Here is a 17,175-nt window from a genome sequence, read left to right on the forward strand (position 1 = left end):
CACACCCTAGCCTGCCGCTGAGCGTCTCTTGCACAGGTCTGGGGTTGTCTGGACACAGTACGGAGCCTGGCATGGGTGAGCCCCGTGAGCCCCTGCACTGGGGCTAGGGGTGCTTCTCTCCTTTGTCCTGGACATTTTCTAGGTTTCCTACCAAACACAGCTCATAATCAGAAAAGTTTCCCAAAACCCAAAACTGCAAGGAATGAATGAAACTCCGCGTTCTGCTAAGTGAGAGAAGCCAGACGCAAAGGCCGCAGAGTGTAGGGTCCTACCTACTTGAAATTTGAGAAAGGGCAGAGCTGTCCAGGCAGAAAGCACAGGAGCCACTGGGACTGGCGGGGCGGTGTGCAGAGTGCTGGTTGTGACGGGCTCACTCCGCGTAAACGCCACCCTGAGGCCTCGGCTGCATGCACGTCTTCCAGAACACTGGCAAGGGCTCGTGCTTGGAGGTCGTGGCCCAGCGGGAAGCGGCTGCAGCTGTCGCAGAGGCCGTCTGGGCTGCTGGGCGTGGAGCCTGCGTCTGTGCTGACGCCTTCCACGTGGTCCCTCGGCAGGCGCAGGGCACAGAGGGGCTGGGCCTGTCGTCGGTGCCACCGCGGAGCAGAGTAGGCGTGCCTGGCCGCTGCACAGTGACCATCGCAGAGGTCGGGGGCGTGCTGAACGCCGCGGAGCACGAGGCTGGGCACCTGCGGCCCGGTGGCCAGAAGAGCTGCTTCCCAATGGAGAAGTTCAAGGCGGCCATGCTGCTGGGGGCCGTGGGGGACGCTCTGGGGCACAGAAACGCCCGCAAGGACAGCGGCGCCCCTGGCAGGAAGGCCAGGGAGGAGCCGCAGACAGGCGGGGACCTGGACCAGCCGTCCCCAGAGAAGTGGTGGGTGAGTGACAACACCATCATGCACCTGACGACAGCCGGGGCCCTGACCACAGGTAAGCTGGTGGACTGCAGCCCTCCTGTGGGCACCCAAGCCCCAAGGACGCCACGGCCCCTCTACGGACTGTCACCTGGTGCTGTGGCTGAAAGGGGCGACCTTGCAGGCGTCTGCGTCCCCTGCCCCCGCAGATGTGCCACTCAAGGTCCCTTTGGGTTGTCACCCCACATGTCTGCCCTCAGCCTCTGAAACAGTGGCCTCTCGCTCGCGTCTGTGTCCAGAGTTAAACCAGATGAATTTCCCACTTTGAGGCTGTTTGGGGAGAGGGTTTGAGTTTTCACTGCAGATATTAAGCCTTCTGGTTTTATTTCAAAAGAATAGAAAATAATAAGCCCACTTCAAATTTGGACCTCTTATAATAGTTTGGGGATTATTTCTAAATCCCAGTGAATTTGAGTCAAAATGCCATCTACCAAAATAGGACCCAGATATCTGCTTACACACAAACACGTCCTGAGAAGATGCTGTGAAAGCGGCTGGCCAGGGCGGAGACTTTCCAGAACTGCTCTTCAAGGAGCAGGTGGATGGTAGGACAGGGTTTTGCACGACTTTCAGGGAAGCAGTGAGTGCATCATGCATGGCTTCCAGACAAGGTACCTGTGCATGTCGGTAGTGTGTGGTCTCATGGCGAATGTCTGGGGCGATGGTGCAGGCACTGAGGCCTGGCCTTGGGCCCCAAACTGGGGGCTCGCTCAGCTTAGCTCTGTGCTCATCCTGCAGGAATGCCATCTGCCCCGCAGCTGGTGCCAAAATAACTAGGGTGAGGGCTGAGGCACCACAGATAAGGTAGCGTCCAGCACGTTGTGTGGTGAGGTCCCTTTCTGAGTTTACACAACTGTGACATCCAAATATTTCCAGTTTCTCGTGCTCCCAGGCTAACCTGCGTTCTGGCCGCTGAAGCAGGGGTGCCTGCCCGACTGTGGGCGTGCTCCCCCCCTGAGCAGAGCTGGCCTGTTCGGGCTGCACACATCTGGTCCTGACTGCTACACCCTCTCCCTCCACGGTATCAGACGCCAAGCACATGTGTACGCACTCCGTGTGTCCTGTGCCTTTTGTGAATGGCAGAGTCTGTGGCCTGTCCCTGCCTGTGGAGGCACCCCTAGGACAGACACCAGCGAGGTCAGGTCCTCCTGACTGTGACGTGCTCTCTGAGATTAGATTAGGCCCTCTTGACAGAAATAGGACATAATCTGCCCCAACGTGAAATATGTGCATGCGGGAGGGCGGGGGTGCTTGGGGCATCGTTTCTAAGCAGAGACGTGAACTCCCCCTCCCGTCGGCTGGCCGCGAGGAGACACTTGTGAAGACCGCCCATGACTCAGCCTCCAGGAGCACAAGCAGGCATATTGTTTTCAAGTCACTAAATTGAAATTCTATTTAAATTTAGTTGTCAAAGAGCTGGATCTTTTTTCTATAAATAGCAAATTGTAGCCTATAAAAGGGGCTTTTGAGCCATATTCACGGTGATGCTGATGTGGCACTGAGTATTGCCAGGCACTGTTATGACTCTATGTGCATCATTATCTGACCCTCACATCACCCTGAAGGTGACATCATGACTACAGTTGTTCAAAGAGCAGTTCACGGAGAGGCCGGGTTACTTGCCCAATGCCTTATGACCAAGTGAGTGTCCGAGCAGGGACTGGGATGCTTGAAGGACCCCGATGGTTAGTGGCTCTTCACTGTTTCTCCCAAAAACACAGACTTTCACAAAGTGGAACCATGGGTTGAAAATGCATGTCCCACTGTTCCGTGCCATGGCTCAACCAGCTATGTGGCTGTGTGGTCCTGCTGCTGTGAGTGAGATGTGGGAGTCCAGGACATCCGTGGGACCTGGTCCTCTGGGCTGGGTCTCTCGAAAGTGCAGATTGGAAGAGATCAGACACTGGCCTGGGAAGCAGTGCCCCATTCCCCATGGGGTGAGTGGCCATCCAGTAAACACAGCTCGCCCAGCCAGCTTGCTAGACACACTGACCAAAGGCTCCCTCTTGTGTGTGGTCCTGTGTTGGTCACCCAAGGATGAGACGGAGGCTCTGCCTCGGGGGCCTTGGGGCCTGGCTCTCCTGGCTCACCCCCCTTGACCCGAGAACTCTTGAGCCTGCTTCCCCTCCTGCAGGGTGCATGGGGAAGCTGATGCCTTCGTCACAGGGTTGAGATTAAGTAGGGCAGCATGGGCACTTAATACATTATTAAGGGAAGATGGCTCCTGGCAGGTTAATGTCTGTCTCCCTAAATGTCCTGGCCTGCAGGTCAGCAGCTCCAATGGCCATGGCCAACTGAGGTAGCCTGTTGCCATGGCCGCTCAGAAGCAATAGGGACACGAGCCCACGGGGGATAGGGCAGGTGCTGTGGGCATGACCATACCTGCAGGGGAGGTGGGGCCGGGCCCACATGGGAACCAGAGAGGCCTGTCCAGACTCCCCTCTCTCTCTTCCTCCATCACTGGCCCCCTGACGGTAACTGCATTTTGAAAAGTTGACATTTTTGTGACAAAGCAACTTGATAAGGGTATTATGCCTTTTCTTTATCATGACCTTGGTTTCATGAGCGGATTTGTCTTTGAGGAGACAGGGTGGGGAGGGTGGAGAAGAATGAGCTGAAGAGCTTTGTATGGAGTGGAGAAACCCTGACAAGTGGGTCCCAGGCATTGCAGCTTCAAAAACTCTGCTTCTAGTTTGAATTCTAACCTGAAACAAAGCAGGAGACTGGTGCCATTTTGTTTTTAAGGAGGTTTTTAAGTTTTTCCTTGAGAAGGATGAGATTCAAGAATAAAATGAATTCTTTAATGGCCTCTGGAAAGGCCAGGCTTCCTAAACCTGGATCGAGAGGTGCTGGTGACCTGGAGCCGGGCTGATCCTGGCGGTTCACAGGCCCAGCAGCTGCATGCCCCACACCTGCGTCTGGCCCCACACTCCACCCCAACTCAGAATCAGGCCATGCACGGTGTGCACATAGGATGCCTGCTGCCTAGTTAGGGACAGAAGGACTGAGGACCAAGTCCTGCCTCCAGGGCACGGGGTCCCACCTGCCCTACTGGCAGCAGCAAGGGGAGAGGTGGCGGCGTACCTGTCTCCCACACCTCCATGCTGGGATCTCGGCCCGGGGGTGGCTGAGAGGGGACCTGCCTCTCTCTCTCCCTCCCTCCCTCCCAGCCTCTTCCCCTCCCCCATGCCCCTCAAAGTTGGGGTGTGCGCCTCGAGCAGGAGAGGGGCAACCCCGGCTCCTGAGGCCTGAAATGCAGTTTGGGTACAGAATGAGTTTGCTGGTGGCTGTAAAGGTCACACTGGCCGTGCACCATGTTCCTACCCAGCAGGTCTGGCGCAGAGGCTCCCTCACCACCCGGCTCTGCTCCCTGATGGAACAGGCACACTAAGCCCCAAATTTGGAGCTACAAAGCCTCTGTCCACCTCACTGTACGTTTATGTAATGCAGGAATGCTGAGGCCCTGCCATCGAACCCCGTTTGCCATCTCTGGCCTTGGGCAAGTGGCATAACCCACTGAGCTTTGCCTGTGAAACCCAGCACGACAAGTAAGAGCCTGATGGTGTCTGCCAGTGTCTGATGGTGTTGGGTGGGTAGGGGTGGGGGCATGTGCAACCATCGAGGGGCCGTGCATCCCGGACAGCAGGTGGGCAGCATGTTAGCCCCCCTACCCTCCATTTCTGTGATCCTCGAGGGACTGAGACTGTGCTCATCCCCAGAACGCCATCACACATATGCCTGCCTCATAGCCTCAGTTCCCAGGATGGAGACACGAGATTTTAGAAGCCTGAGGAACAGACAGGTTTCAGGCCAGCCTCTCTTCGCGTTAGCAGGAATTGTTAGAGGGAAATGAAGATTGTGGGTTCTGTCTCAGTTCTCCTATGTAACCAGAATGAGAAGCACAACGAATTATAATGTCTGAATTGTAAGTCAGATCTAGAGTGAATTGTCTGCTACACTTCTCTAGGGAGCCAGGATCGTGAGGTGGAGCTCCAGAATCTTCCTTCTCTTCTACCAGCTTGGGGACATGAAGCTCACTGCCATTGTGTGGTCCCTGCTCGCTGGGGCCTCCTCAATCTGACCCTGCCCCACCCCTTCTTCCCCAGACTACTGGTGCCTGGATGACCTGTACCGGGAGATGGTGAAGCGCTACGTGGAAGTCCTTGAGAAGCTTCCAGAACATTGGGCTGATCCAGCTACTCTGGAAGGCTGCTCCCAGCTGAAGCCAGACAACTACCTCCTTGCCTGGCATACACCTTTCAATGAGAAGGGTCAGGGAAAGCCTTCTTTTCCTTGTGAAGCACGTGCTGCAGAGCTACTTGGATACTAACCCGTGTTGGTCCCACTAACCAGCAGCATCGCAGGTTTGCATGACAGGGGGATCTACTGGGGCTCCTTTGTGCAGCATAAATGTCTCCAGGATGCTTTGATGTGTTTATAGGTGATATATTTACATAGGCAGAGTGTCTGCCTCTAGGGTACCTGCTCCTGGGGTCCCAGACTTACCCCTCCTGGGTTTATAGGGTTTACAGACGATGAACTTGCCCCTCTAGGTTTATGCTGAGGATGGACCACCCACCCTGGGTTTATGCTGAGGATGAACCACCCCCCCTGGAATTTATGCCGAGGATGGACACCCCCTTGGGTTTATGCTGAAAATGGACCCCTCCTTGTTTTTTTTTTTTTTTTAAGATTTTATTGATTTATTCATGAGAGACACAGAGAGGCAGAGACACAGGCAGAGGGAGAAGCAGGCTCCATGCAAGGAGCCCGATGTGGGATTCGACCCCAGGACTCCAGATCATATCCTGAGCCGAAGGCAGACAGACATTCAACAGCTGAGCCACCCAGGCATTTCCTCCCACCCTTTGGGTTTATACTGAGGATGGACACCACCAAAACCAATGAAATCTGATGTAAATGTTAGAATTCTCAAACAGATATAAAATATTATATATTCCATAGGTTGAAAAAGTTAAGGACATGGATTTATAAAAAGAACCTAAATCACATTTCCAGAAAAAATGTTACAGTGTCTGAGGTTTTAAATGCATTGGCTGAGATTAATAGTAGATTAGACATTTTAGAAGAAAATTTTCCTATCTAGGCACAGCAATAGAAACAACCCAGAATGGGACACACAGAGAAAAAAAGAATCCAAAAATATGATAAGAGCAGTAGCGAGCCATGGGCTGTCAGCATACCCTGCACTCTTCTCCTTATTATTAGTTTTGAACGGTTGGATTGCCATGCGCCACGGTGTAGCTTTGCCTGTGACAGAGTCCCTGACAGAGCAAAGGGGAACAAAGAAATTATTTGAAGCGATGGTGGCCAAAATCTCAGTAGACATAAATAGACATTTTTCCAAAGAAGACCTACACGTGGCTAACAGACACATCACTGGGCATCAGGGAAATACAAACCAAAACCACAATGAAATACCCACCTCACACCTGTCAGAATGGGATGAACAAGTCAGGAAACAACAGGTGTTGGTGAGGATGTGGAGAAAGGGGAACCCTCAGGCACTGTTGGTGGGAATGTGAACTGGTGCAGCCACTCTGGAGAACAGTGTGGAGATTCCTTAGGAAGTTGAAAATAGAGCTACCCTGTGACCCAGCAATTGCACTGCTGGGAATTTACCTCAAAGATACAGATATAGTGAAACAATGGGGCACCTGCACCCCAATGTTCACAGCAGCCATGTCCACAATAGCCAAACTGTGGAAGGAGCCCAGACATCCAGCAACAGCAGAATGGATAAGGAAGAGGTGGTCTATATATATAATGGACTATTGCTCAGCCATCAGAAAGGATGAAATCTTGCCATTTGCGATTACATGGATGGACCTGAAGGGTATTACTCTGAGTGATTTAAAGTCAGTCAGAGAAACAAAGACAATTATCATATGAGCTCACTCATATGAGGAATTTAAGGGACAAAACATGAACTTAGGGGAACGGAGGGAAAAATAAAATAGGAATTTAAGGGACAAAACATGAACTTAGGGGAACGGAGGGAAAAATAAAATAGGAATTTAAGGGACAAAACATGAACTTAGGGGAACGGAGGGAAAAATAAAATAGGATAAAATTAGAGAGGGATACAAACCGTAAGAGTTAACTCTAGGAAATAAACTGAAGGTTGCTGCAGGGGAGGTTGGGGGGACGGGATCACTGGATGGTGGACATGAAGGAGGGCACGCGATGGACTGAGCACTGGGTGTTATATAAGATGAATGAATCACTGATCTCTACCTCTGAAACCAATAGAACGCTGTATGCTAGCTAACTTGAATTTTAATAAAACCAAAAAGAAAAAAATTAGTGCCCAAATCTCCAAATTTGTTGAAAACCGTAAACCCACAGATTGAAGAAACTCAGTAACTTCCAGGTAAAGCACAAGAAACATGGGAAAGCTACACCGTGGCACATGGCAATCCAACTGTTCAAGACCAATAATAAGGAGAAGAGTGCAGTGTATGCTGACAGCCCAGGTGAGGAGGGTGCAGGTCTCCCGTCGGAAGTGATGTCATTCAGGCACCGAAGGAAACAGCTTCACCCTGGAGTTCTACTCCCAGAGCAGTATCTTACAGATACTGTTGTTAACGGCCAAATAACCTATTTCAGGCACACAGAAGCTATAGGATCCATCACCAGCAGAGTGATGCTATAAGAAAGGCAAAGGGACAACCGCCATTCCGCAGAATGAACCTAACACTAAGAGGAAAGTACTGAAGAAGTGTGGCGGGAATCACAGTCACGTGGCTAAATAGGGGAGAGTTTTAACTTACTACTGAATCTCTTTGAAAGATAATTGACTTAAAAAACTAGTAATGCTCTTCGAGTTTATCAAATGCTTGTGAGCAGGTGTCTGACAGTGTGGTGGAGGCCTGCGGCCACAGGGTGCTTGTCCCGGGCATGGGGTGGTTCAGCCCTAGAGCAGTCATTAACATCACAAAACAGTTATAACTAACAAGCAAACAAAAGAGAAAATGGAATCTTTTAGAAATACTTGCTGGGGAAACTGCCACAGGTGGCCTGTGCCCTCCTGCCCCCTTGCCTAGCCAGGGCCCAGCCCAGAATGATTCCATCTGGGGAGACCCGTGCGAGGCTGTCCCTCTGCCTTGGAGTCCTCCACCTCATTAGGGGAAAGCTTTCTGTATTCTGGGTGTACTGTGTAAGCATGAGCATCACATGCCCTAACCAGCCCCACTGATGCCTCCGCCCCGCAGGGGGAGAGCGGGTCTTAGCTGCAGTACCAGCATGTGTGCAGCCCACTGCCGCACCTCAGCCTCAGGAGGGACCCTCTGCTGTGGGAGACAGCACACAGCCCGTGTGGATCTCCCCGCACGTCTTCTCTGTCCAGGGAGGGAAGCGCCAGCCATGCGTCTCTTTGTCACATCTTCCTCGGTGACTCCAGACCAGAGAAAAGGGCCGAGGTCTGAGGCTCCTCTCTTGGTGGCAGGCACCATCCTCCAAGTGGTAGGAATCGTCACCCAGGTTGGCAGCTGATCTCACTGCTCTGTAATGTTCAACCCAACAGGCAGACAAGAGACGAAAGGAAACAAAGGGCGGTATAGCAGGCCTGACCCTAATCCCATCAGTAATCACATCAAATGTAAATGGCCTAAAGTCTCCAAATAAACGGCAGATGCCCAGCAGGGTTAAAGAAGGGAAGTCCTCCAAAGCATTAGAGAAGAAAGGGAACCAATTGTACATGACTCCCCAAGGGAGCTGAGGGGAGCATGAGCTCCCTGATCCATCCTGCTCCCCAGAAGACTGCTGAAAGAATAACACAGCAAACCAAAGATTGGGGGAAATAGTTGCAAAGCACACATCTGATACTCAGCAGCCCAAAACAAAAATGAGGAATATTTAAGTGAGCAGTCCCCCACAGAAGGAATGGGGGTGGCCAGCAAGTGCATGGAAACACGCTCAGCCCCATTGGTTTAGAGGAAACGCTAGTGAAACCCGTGCTGAGACAGTACCACGTGTGCTGAATGGGAAGACCACTGGTGAAGAGCATCCAGGGCGCAGGGGAGCCGCCAGTGGGACAAGGAGCATGACCACCACTAGGAGAGCCCGTTTGGCAGCACCGTCAGCATTAGACGCCCATCCGTCAGATGAGCTTAGTGTCTGCGTACCCCTTGCTGCAGCCTCCAACCCCAGTACCTGGACACGCCATGTGCTGCATGTCAGTGATAACTCAGCTGGGCTCTACAAAGAGACAAGACATGTCTGAGGCAAGCACGCGGGGTGTGCAGCTCCATGTCCTGCGTCTTCCCAGTGGGAGCACCTTATGAGCACGTCCCTAACCATCAAAAATTCTGTGTTTCATGCCCAAGTAACATCCCAGCATATGGAAGCTTGGCAACTTACTTACTCTTTTGTCTTTGTTGGGCACTGGGGTCATCTGCTGGTTTTTCACACTCAAATGATGCTATGATAAACATGACATAAATTTGTTTATATCTGTGGGCTATCTGTGAAAGTTAGGTTGCCAGAGATGGTGTTACTGGGTCTTCTGTGTTCCGAGTAGGCTCAGGATTCGGAGCTGCCACCAAAGCCATGTGCATCGGCATGCGGTACTGGAAGCCTGAGCGTCTGGAGACCCTAGTGGAAGTGAGCATCGAGTGCGGCAGGATGACCCACAACCACCCCACAGGTGATGTCTCCACAGGCAGACCACGCTGAAACTGTACCCACTGTTCGATTTGTTTACTTGGTGGATGCAGGCTTCTGCATCTCAGTTCCGCTTATGCTGCTTTTTTTTTTAATTTATTTATTCATGATAGTCACACGGAGAGAGAGAGAGAGGCAGAGACACAGGCAGAGGGAGAAGCAGGCTCCATGCAGGGAGCCTGACGTGGGATTCGATCCCGGGTCTCCAGGATCGCGCCCTGGGCCAAAGGCAGGCGCCAAACCGCTGCGCCACCCAGGGATCCCTTACGCTGCTTTTGACCTAAAAGCAGGCTTGGCATTGAGTGTGATGATACTGGGGTGGGAAGAGTCCTCAGCAGGTTCAGTGTCATTTCGCCAGGATAAAAGGAAAAGAAAAGCACCAGTTATCTGGATGCAGTGAGGATCTGGTTGACTCATGGGCATCAGCATTTCTGTTGCCATCTGCTGCCAGGTGCCACACTGGGTGGGGGTGGGGGTCTGAACCAGACCAGTGCTCACTGGCCACATGAGCAGGACCACCTCAACGCCCGTGCCTCTGTTTCCCCACCTGTCACAGTGGTGACTGTGGTATTGAGAGCCAGGCCTCCTTGTGCACAAGGAAAAAGTGCATGGAGCGACCCCTCTTGGCTGGTGCTCTGGGGAGCAGGTAAGCCAGCTGTGCCCAGGGTTCCCCACCGTGTGCCCATCACAGAGATGGAGGACAGGTGGGGCCCCAGCGCATGATGGTGACTCATGACCTAGAGAGTCAGTCAGCTCCTAATTTTAAAAAAAGAATGACTTGAAACTCATACACCTGTAAACACTCTTGATTGATGGCAGTGACATCCCCAGCCCCTGACACAGCCTGCCAGCTGCTCTCCTGCGACTTTCAAGGCCACTTCATCTTTAAAAAAAAAAAAAAAAAAAAGCTTGCTTTTATTTATTTATTTATTTATTTATTTATTTATTTATTTATTTGAGAGAGAGCATGCACACCTGATCAGGGGGAGGGGCAGAGGGAGAGCCCCAGAGCCACATGCAGGCCTTGAATCCAGGACCTGGGATCATGACCTGAGCCAAAGGCAGATGCTTAACCCACTGAGCCACCCAGGCACCCCTCGTGGCCACTTTCAATTCCCCCTATAAGTGGTGTGGCTCTGGGGTTGTGAGGACCACTCTGTGCCCTCCTGGCCACACCTTCGCAGGGCCACGTCCCTTAGACCCTTCAGTCTGTGTGAAGGGCATAGAATTCAAGCAGCTGGCGCACCGGGGCTGACTGGGAAGACTCAGGGCAGAGCCATGGCTCACTGGGGCTTCAACTGGAAGTGGATGGTGCCTGGGAAGCCCCGACCATGATGGCAAGGAGCATCTGGAGACAATATGACCAGCAAAAGAGTCTGGGTCGAGATTAGCTAATGTTATTATTAAAGGGTTGTTTCATGTAATTTGTTTCTAACTTAAGACTGGATGGAACGTTGAGAGTTTGGTCAAATGTGGGCAGCACCAGGAAGGGCATTGACTCCTGTACAAGTTTCCAGCCACCTCTGGCAGCAAGCGTCAGGGCCTTATGGCCATGTGCACATCCCAGATGCTAGATACCCCACAAGGGGGCAGGGTGACAGCAGGTGGTCGGGGCAGTAATGGATCTGACAGCGGGACCCTCACTCCCAGCCCATAGTGAGGCCTCACAGACTGGCCCGCAAGCCATCGAGGGGGTCCCCGGAGATGACCATGCCTTTTCCCAGGTGGTTGTGGCCTCTGTGTGGCTCTGCACCTCAGGCTGGCCCGGCGGGCTGTCCTCTGTGCTCAGGGCCATCTGTCCCCCTAATCGACCGCCTTTGCAAGGTAGGTGTGGCACCCTCTGAGTGGGAAGCACCCTATGGGCAGAGCCTACCTTGAGCCTCTGTGTCTGGCCCACAGGCTTTCTCGGGTCCCTGTGCACGGCCCTGTTTGCATCTTATGCTGCGCAGGGCAAGCCACTGGAGCAGTGGGGCAGAGACATGATGCGGACAGTCCCGCTGGCTGAGGAATACTGTAAAAAGACCATCCGGCACCTGTCAGGTGAGCCTGGCCTCCCTCCCTGTCACACTCACACTGGCCCCCAGAAATGGGTTGGTTTAATTCACACTCAGAGGAGGTTTGCATGGACCGGGCTCCCAGAGACATTGAGGTCTGTTTGCCCCACAGTGAAACCGAGGGCATCCTCCTGTGAACAGGCCCCAGGAGCTCCTGGCAGGAAGCAACACCCGCCCAGGGGCCCAGTATGCCATGCCAGGAGACCACACGCCGTGCTAGCTACTGTATCCAGCCCCCAGCCCTCTGCAGAGACCCCACCCTCCTGCTGTCAACAGCAGCCAGAAAGACGAGAGGGGTGCACACGTAGGCTCAGTATTCCAGATGGTCCTTACGTAGCCCATTCCCTGGAGAAGGACAAGGGACACACTGCTCCTCCACCTTACGGATGGCTGTGCCTGCCTGGAGGCTGAGGTCTGCTGCCACGGAGACCAGATGGGTACACGTGTCTGTCTCCACTGACTCCAAACCCGCCATCAAGGGGCTCACACAGTCTTTGGCACCAGCAGAGGTCCTAAGTGATCGCATTGTTGCTGGCAGTTGGGTGAGTGGTGGCCTGGCAGGTCGGACTCAAGAGGCAGGTGCAGGACTCAGAGACTCTGGCTTTGTCCTCGGGTGGCCACTCCCCTGCAGGATTCCTTCCCCTCGGGGAGGGATGGGTGCTGTGAGCAGTATAGGCAGCTCCGTGTGACCTTGAAAGTTTGGAAGCTGTCCTGGAGGGTTTCTGGAATAGTTATCCTGTCTGTCCCGGGGTAGTGGGACCAACGGCACAAGTGCAGGGGCAAAGCTATTGGTTTTCTAGCTCGGGGCTGAAGTCTGGAGATAGAGAGCCAGTGAGTCACTTTCCTGTCACCTCTGATGAGTGGGGACTCGTTCTCAATGTCTCTCAAGAAGCTTCCAGAACAACTTCACAAGGAGAATGTTGCTTCTCCTTGTGCCAGGTCATAGCTGGGAAACTCTTATCTCCAGGGCTTGTTCCCATGAGAATCAGAGAGCCTCACATCCACGGTGAACTTAAGTGTCCCTCTATAAACTTAATTATAGAACAGAGCTGCACAATCACCTTATTTCCGACCCTGGGGCTCTCTGTAGTGAGCACGCTGCCCGGGGTCACCGGGCTGGTCATGTGTCCAGCCCAGGGGGGATCACCTCCTCCCACATGGGAGACTCAGGTAAACAGGCCAGTGAGGGCTACGCAGTGGCTGCATTCCCATCGTGTCAGGGTTGAGACGATCCCCCCGGAGGTCTGGCTTAGCCCAGGGTGTCCTGAAGAGCAGCCGTCAGCAATGCTCCTTGGGCGGGAATGGGGAGGACCGCCGTGGGTCAGAAAACCTGAGACTTGATTCTTGCTGTTTAATTTTAAATTTGTTTAATCTGGAGCTTTTTGACCTTGTATGACACACCCTTTTTAACAGAAACCCAAAATCCTCCAGGGAAAATCATGTTCTGTTCACCCAGGGCCCTCTGCTTAGTGGTAACAACATCCCCTGGCAGTAAAGACAACTGGCAAATCAGTTCCGTGTTTTTTGTTTTAAACATTTTATCTACTTATTCATGAGAGACACAGAGGCAGAGACGCAGGCAGAGGGAGAAGCAGGCTCCCTGTGGGGAGCCTGATGTGGGACTCCATCCCAGGACCCCAGGACCACAACCTGAGCCGAAGGCAGATGTTCAATTACTGAGACCCTAGTTCCATATTCTAATGTTTCGATTTCTCTTTTTTTAAAAGATTTATTATTATTATTATTATTATTATTATTATTAATGAGAGACACAGAGTGAGAGAGAGAGGCAGAGACACAGGAGGAGGGAGAAGCAGGCTCCATGCAGGGAACCCGACGTGGGACTCGATCCCGGGTCTCCAGGATCAGGCCCTGGGCTGAAGGCGACGCCAAACCGCTGAGCCCTAATGTTTGGACGTTTGTGTCCAGGAGGGAAGCGGTAGTGCAGGGACCAAGCCCTGGTCTCTGTGGGGCAGCTGGGGCTTCCCTGTCTGACCCTGTCACCTCACCCCAACCTTAGGTCAGCTTTGCTTTCAGTTTTATAAAGCAGACTCTGGCCAGCTTTTCCAGGGGCCTGTTGTTCCCTGGGGACCTGGAGCCCCTCCCCAGGACTGTCCCTGAGGGTCTGTCTGCAGCCGCCCAGCCCTCCCCTATTCCCCAGGCTCTGTCCTCGGCTCCTGCCCATGATAGGAGCAGCAGTGGCCACGGTGTGCTGGCCCGGGCTGGAGAGCCCACAGGGCTTGTGCCTCTCAGGTTCTTGGAGGACACAGCACGGTCCTCCAGCTGCACCTGCCCAGCTGCTGCCACGAATGTCCTCTTCATTCACCACCCCTGGGACTGGCGCGCTGGGCCATTGGCCAGAAGGGAGAAAAAGCCTCCTCCTGGGCTGCCTTGCATCCGTGAAGAGATACAGGCTCAGAATTTCCAAGAGGATGCTCTTTGAAGAACTTTACTCCCTGCTCTGGGTTCAGAGTAGAGTCAAGCAAGGTTCGGGGTTGCTTTGTCCTATGTCTCCATTTTCCTCACTTGTTTCAAAGTAGCTGCAGACATGAGCATCACAGGGGGAGGGGGCTTGGCCTCCACCTCCTACTCCTGCCCGAAGGCTACCTGCCCACCGTCCTTGCGGCCTGGCCGGTGGCCCTCGTGTGCAGCCTGGTCTGTTCTTTATGTTCAGAATACCAGGAGCACTGGTTCTACTTTGAAGCTAAGTGGCAGTTTTACTTGGAGGAGAGGAAACTCAGCGAAGACACGGGAAGTAAAGCCATCTTCCCTGACCACTATGACGCAGAGGAGAGGGACAAGGTGAGTCTTGCCTGGTCGGGGGGTGGGGATGGGCTGTCAGGGCCCACTGCCCGGGATCCCCACCAAGGAGCCGCTGCCACTGGACTGCGCCTCTGCCATGTCTCGGGCTTGGCCTAGGGGGCTCCCCTGGCAACCAGGGGCCCAGAGCCACCATGGGGGTGGGCCTGGAAGCCTCCCTGGAGGAAGCATGTTTCAAACAGATAAAATTTTATCTTTCCATTTTCTCTAATTAAAAGCATGGTTGTGCTAGAAATTTTGAAGATGTAATTGTTAAAGATATTCTATTTCACCACATATTTTCTAAGGGCCAGGACATGAGGTCATATGTGATGAATCAGGCTGTGCACACCATCACCCTTCCTCATGCTGATGTTGTCAGCATTGTTTTTTTTTTTTGAATTTTAAAATTATTTTATTTATTATTTTTTTTAGTTTTTTAAATTAATTCATTTTTTTAGCATTGGGTTTGGTAGCACAAGGGAAAGACCTGATTCGCTGTAGCTCAGCCAAGATAGACACTACCCTTATGTTCACAGAGCCCACAGCTGAGTTGAAAGTCCCTCGCAGTGAGCCGCTGAGGACATTTCTGTGTGGCTACTCGGCCATTCTGAGTACACAGCTGTAGTCCAGGCTGGCTGCCCCAGCTCCAGCCAGCACGTCTGCATTCTAGGTGTTAGGGAGGCTCAAGGGGAGAGGTGCTCCCTACCACCCCTCCGTGTGCCCCTCAAGGGCCTCTCCGGAATGCAGGCAGGCCTAGGGGTGCGGTCCTTCAGATGGAGGTGCTGCTGCCCCAAACCAATGCTGAATCTGTCGCTCGGGCACAGAGGTGAGACTTTCCCGGATCCCGGCTCTCTGCAGTCTTTCTGCTCATGGTGCACCCACAGGGCATCACTGCACCGCCACCGGGCCCTGACCCTAGGCCTTGGTGCCTGCTGGCCCCAAGCTCTGCTCAGACAAGGGCTGCATGTGTCCCAGCAGCCCAGTCACTGGCTCTAACCCCTTGCTGGACTATGATGTCACCACAGACTCGCCGGCTACCCCAGCACGTGGTCAGGTGATCTGTGGACTGTCTGCATCCATAGGAGCTGCGAGAAGTTGATCTTCCCTCTGCACTGTCACCCCCTGCCCTGGGGCAGTGCTTGGCACGCAGGTGGTAATCCATCAGTGCACAGCGAGTATGTGAACAGCAGAGCCCTGGACAACCCAGGAGGCGCATGCTCTGGCACAAACTGACACTGGTTTTACTATGGCTATGTGCCCCTGACCCCTAGCTCTTTCTTTAGGCTTACAGGAAATGGAGTTCGGAAGGCCGAGGGGGCCGGCGGGGCCATGACGCTCCTATGATTGCCTATGATGCTCTCCTTGGAGCCGGGGATGACTGGACGGAGCTCTGCCACCGGGCCATGTGTCATGGAGGTGAGATTGCCTTCTTTAATGGTCTTGGGCTTCCAGGCAATCAGCACCCCTTCTCATCCCAAAGTGCACTCCCAGCACGTCCGAGGCTACAGGCATCAAGGGCAGCCTCCTGAACCCCAGAGTATGTGTCCTTCCCTGTGCAGGGTGCTGCCTCATGTGCCCATCTGAGTGTGAGCTCAAGAGAACAAGGCATCGGGGGAGCCGTGGGGCGGCCCTGTGGGTACAGGCAGCGCACAGTCCTGAGGACTCACTCTGTAGCCCCCGGTCCAAGCCCTCCCATGGTGGCTGTGACTGTTGCCCGGCTGGGCAGGACTGCCCTGCGTCCTGGTGCCCACGCTCTCCTGTGGGTGTGAAACGAGGGCATTCCAGCAGCTCGTGCTGGGCACAGTGTGTCCTGGACATCGGGGCCCCTCAGTTCCTGGTGCTGAGGTGGGAGAGACACCAGCACCACCCAGTGGATGTGGGTCTGTGGACAGCCCAGGCATTTGCGCACACTCGTGTGTCTCAGTGTGCAAGGAGGGAAGGAAGGGGCAGCAAATCCACCAGATTGGTGCACCCAGAGCAAAGCTGGGGTTTGGCCCAAGGGCGAGGGCTGCCCAGAGGACCTGTGAGATGGGCCTTGGCAAGGAGAACGTGCGCTTCCCTTCCAGGTGAGAGCGGGGCCACAGGGACGATCGCGGGCTGCCTGTTCGGGCTGCTGCACGGCCTGGACACTGTCCCCGCGGGCCTGTACCAGGACCTGGAGCACAAGGAGGAGCTGCTGCAGCTGGGCGAAGCTCTATACCGCCTGTCCACGGAGGAGAAGTAAAGCTCTCCCGCCGCCAGGCTCTGGGTCCCCAGGGGCATCTCCGCACTGCTCTTGACCCTCCCAGGAGGGCCGACGCCTAAACGGCCATAATTATATTTTAACTGACCCCCCATTGCCAAACTCTAACTGCCATATGAAATGCACTGTCTGTCCTAGAGAATGTCTGTCCTGCTCACATGTGGCCCCTTGGCCCTCCTCCACACATAGCGGCACAATCTTTTGCACAATCGGTGTATTTCACTCTGGGCAGAACTAATGCTACTTGCTCACTCACGCCAACAAAACTAATGTGACGGCTGAGCGAGGACAGAGCCCACGTGCCCGCCTGCCCCTGGCCTTGGCCTCTGGCAGGGCCGCCAGGCTGTGCCTTCTGCAGCAGATGGAAGCACGCACTTAACCTCCTGCTGACGTCTTTAATCACACTAGATCTTTAAAACCAGCCCCTTTGGAACAAATGCCTGAGGAATCCGGGGAATAAAGGGCCCTTGTGTGTCACCTG

The 17,175-nt window shown here is 53.7% G+C and overlaps 1 protein-coding gene across 1 annotated transcript; it reads left to right on the forward strand.

Annotated features, from left to right (window-relative positions):
• Positions 1–430: 430 nt before the first annotated feature.
• Positions 431–17,171, forward strand: LOC144287662 (inactive ADP-ribosyltransferase ARH2-like). Its single transcript, XM_077854873.1, has 7 exons — positions 431–927; positions 5,018–5,182; positions 9,454–9,579; positions 11,496–11,636; positions 14,325–14,452; positions 15,736–15,868; positions 16,519–17,171. The coding sequence occupies exons 1-7, from the start codon at positions 720–722 to the stop codon at positions 16,674–16,676; spliced, it is 1,059 nt and encodes a 352-aa protein (XP_077710999.1). The 5' UTR covers positions 431–719; the 3' UTR covers positions 16,677–17,171.
• The last annotated feature ends 4 nt before the right edge of the window (positions 17,172–17,175 follow it).

Source organism: Canis aureus, chromosome 17 (genome assembly GCF_053574225.1).
Source record: "Canis aureus isolate CA01 chromosome 17, VMU_Caureus_v.1.0, whole genome shotgun sequence".
Taxonomy (NCBI): domain Eukaryota; kingdom Metazoa; phylum Chordata; class Mammalia; order Carnivora; family Canidae; genus Canis; species Canis aureus.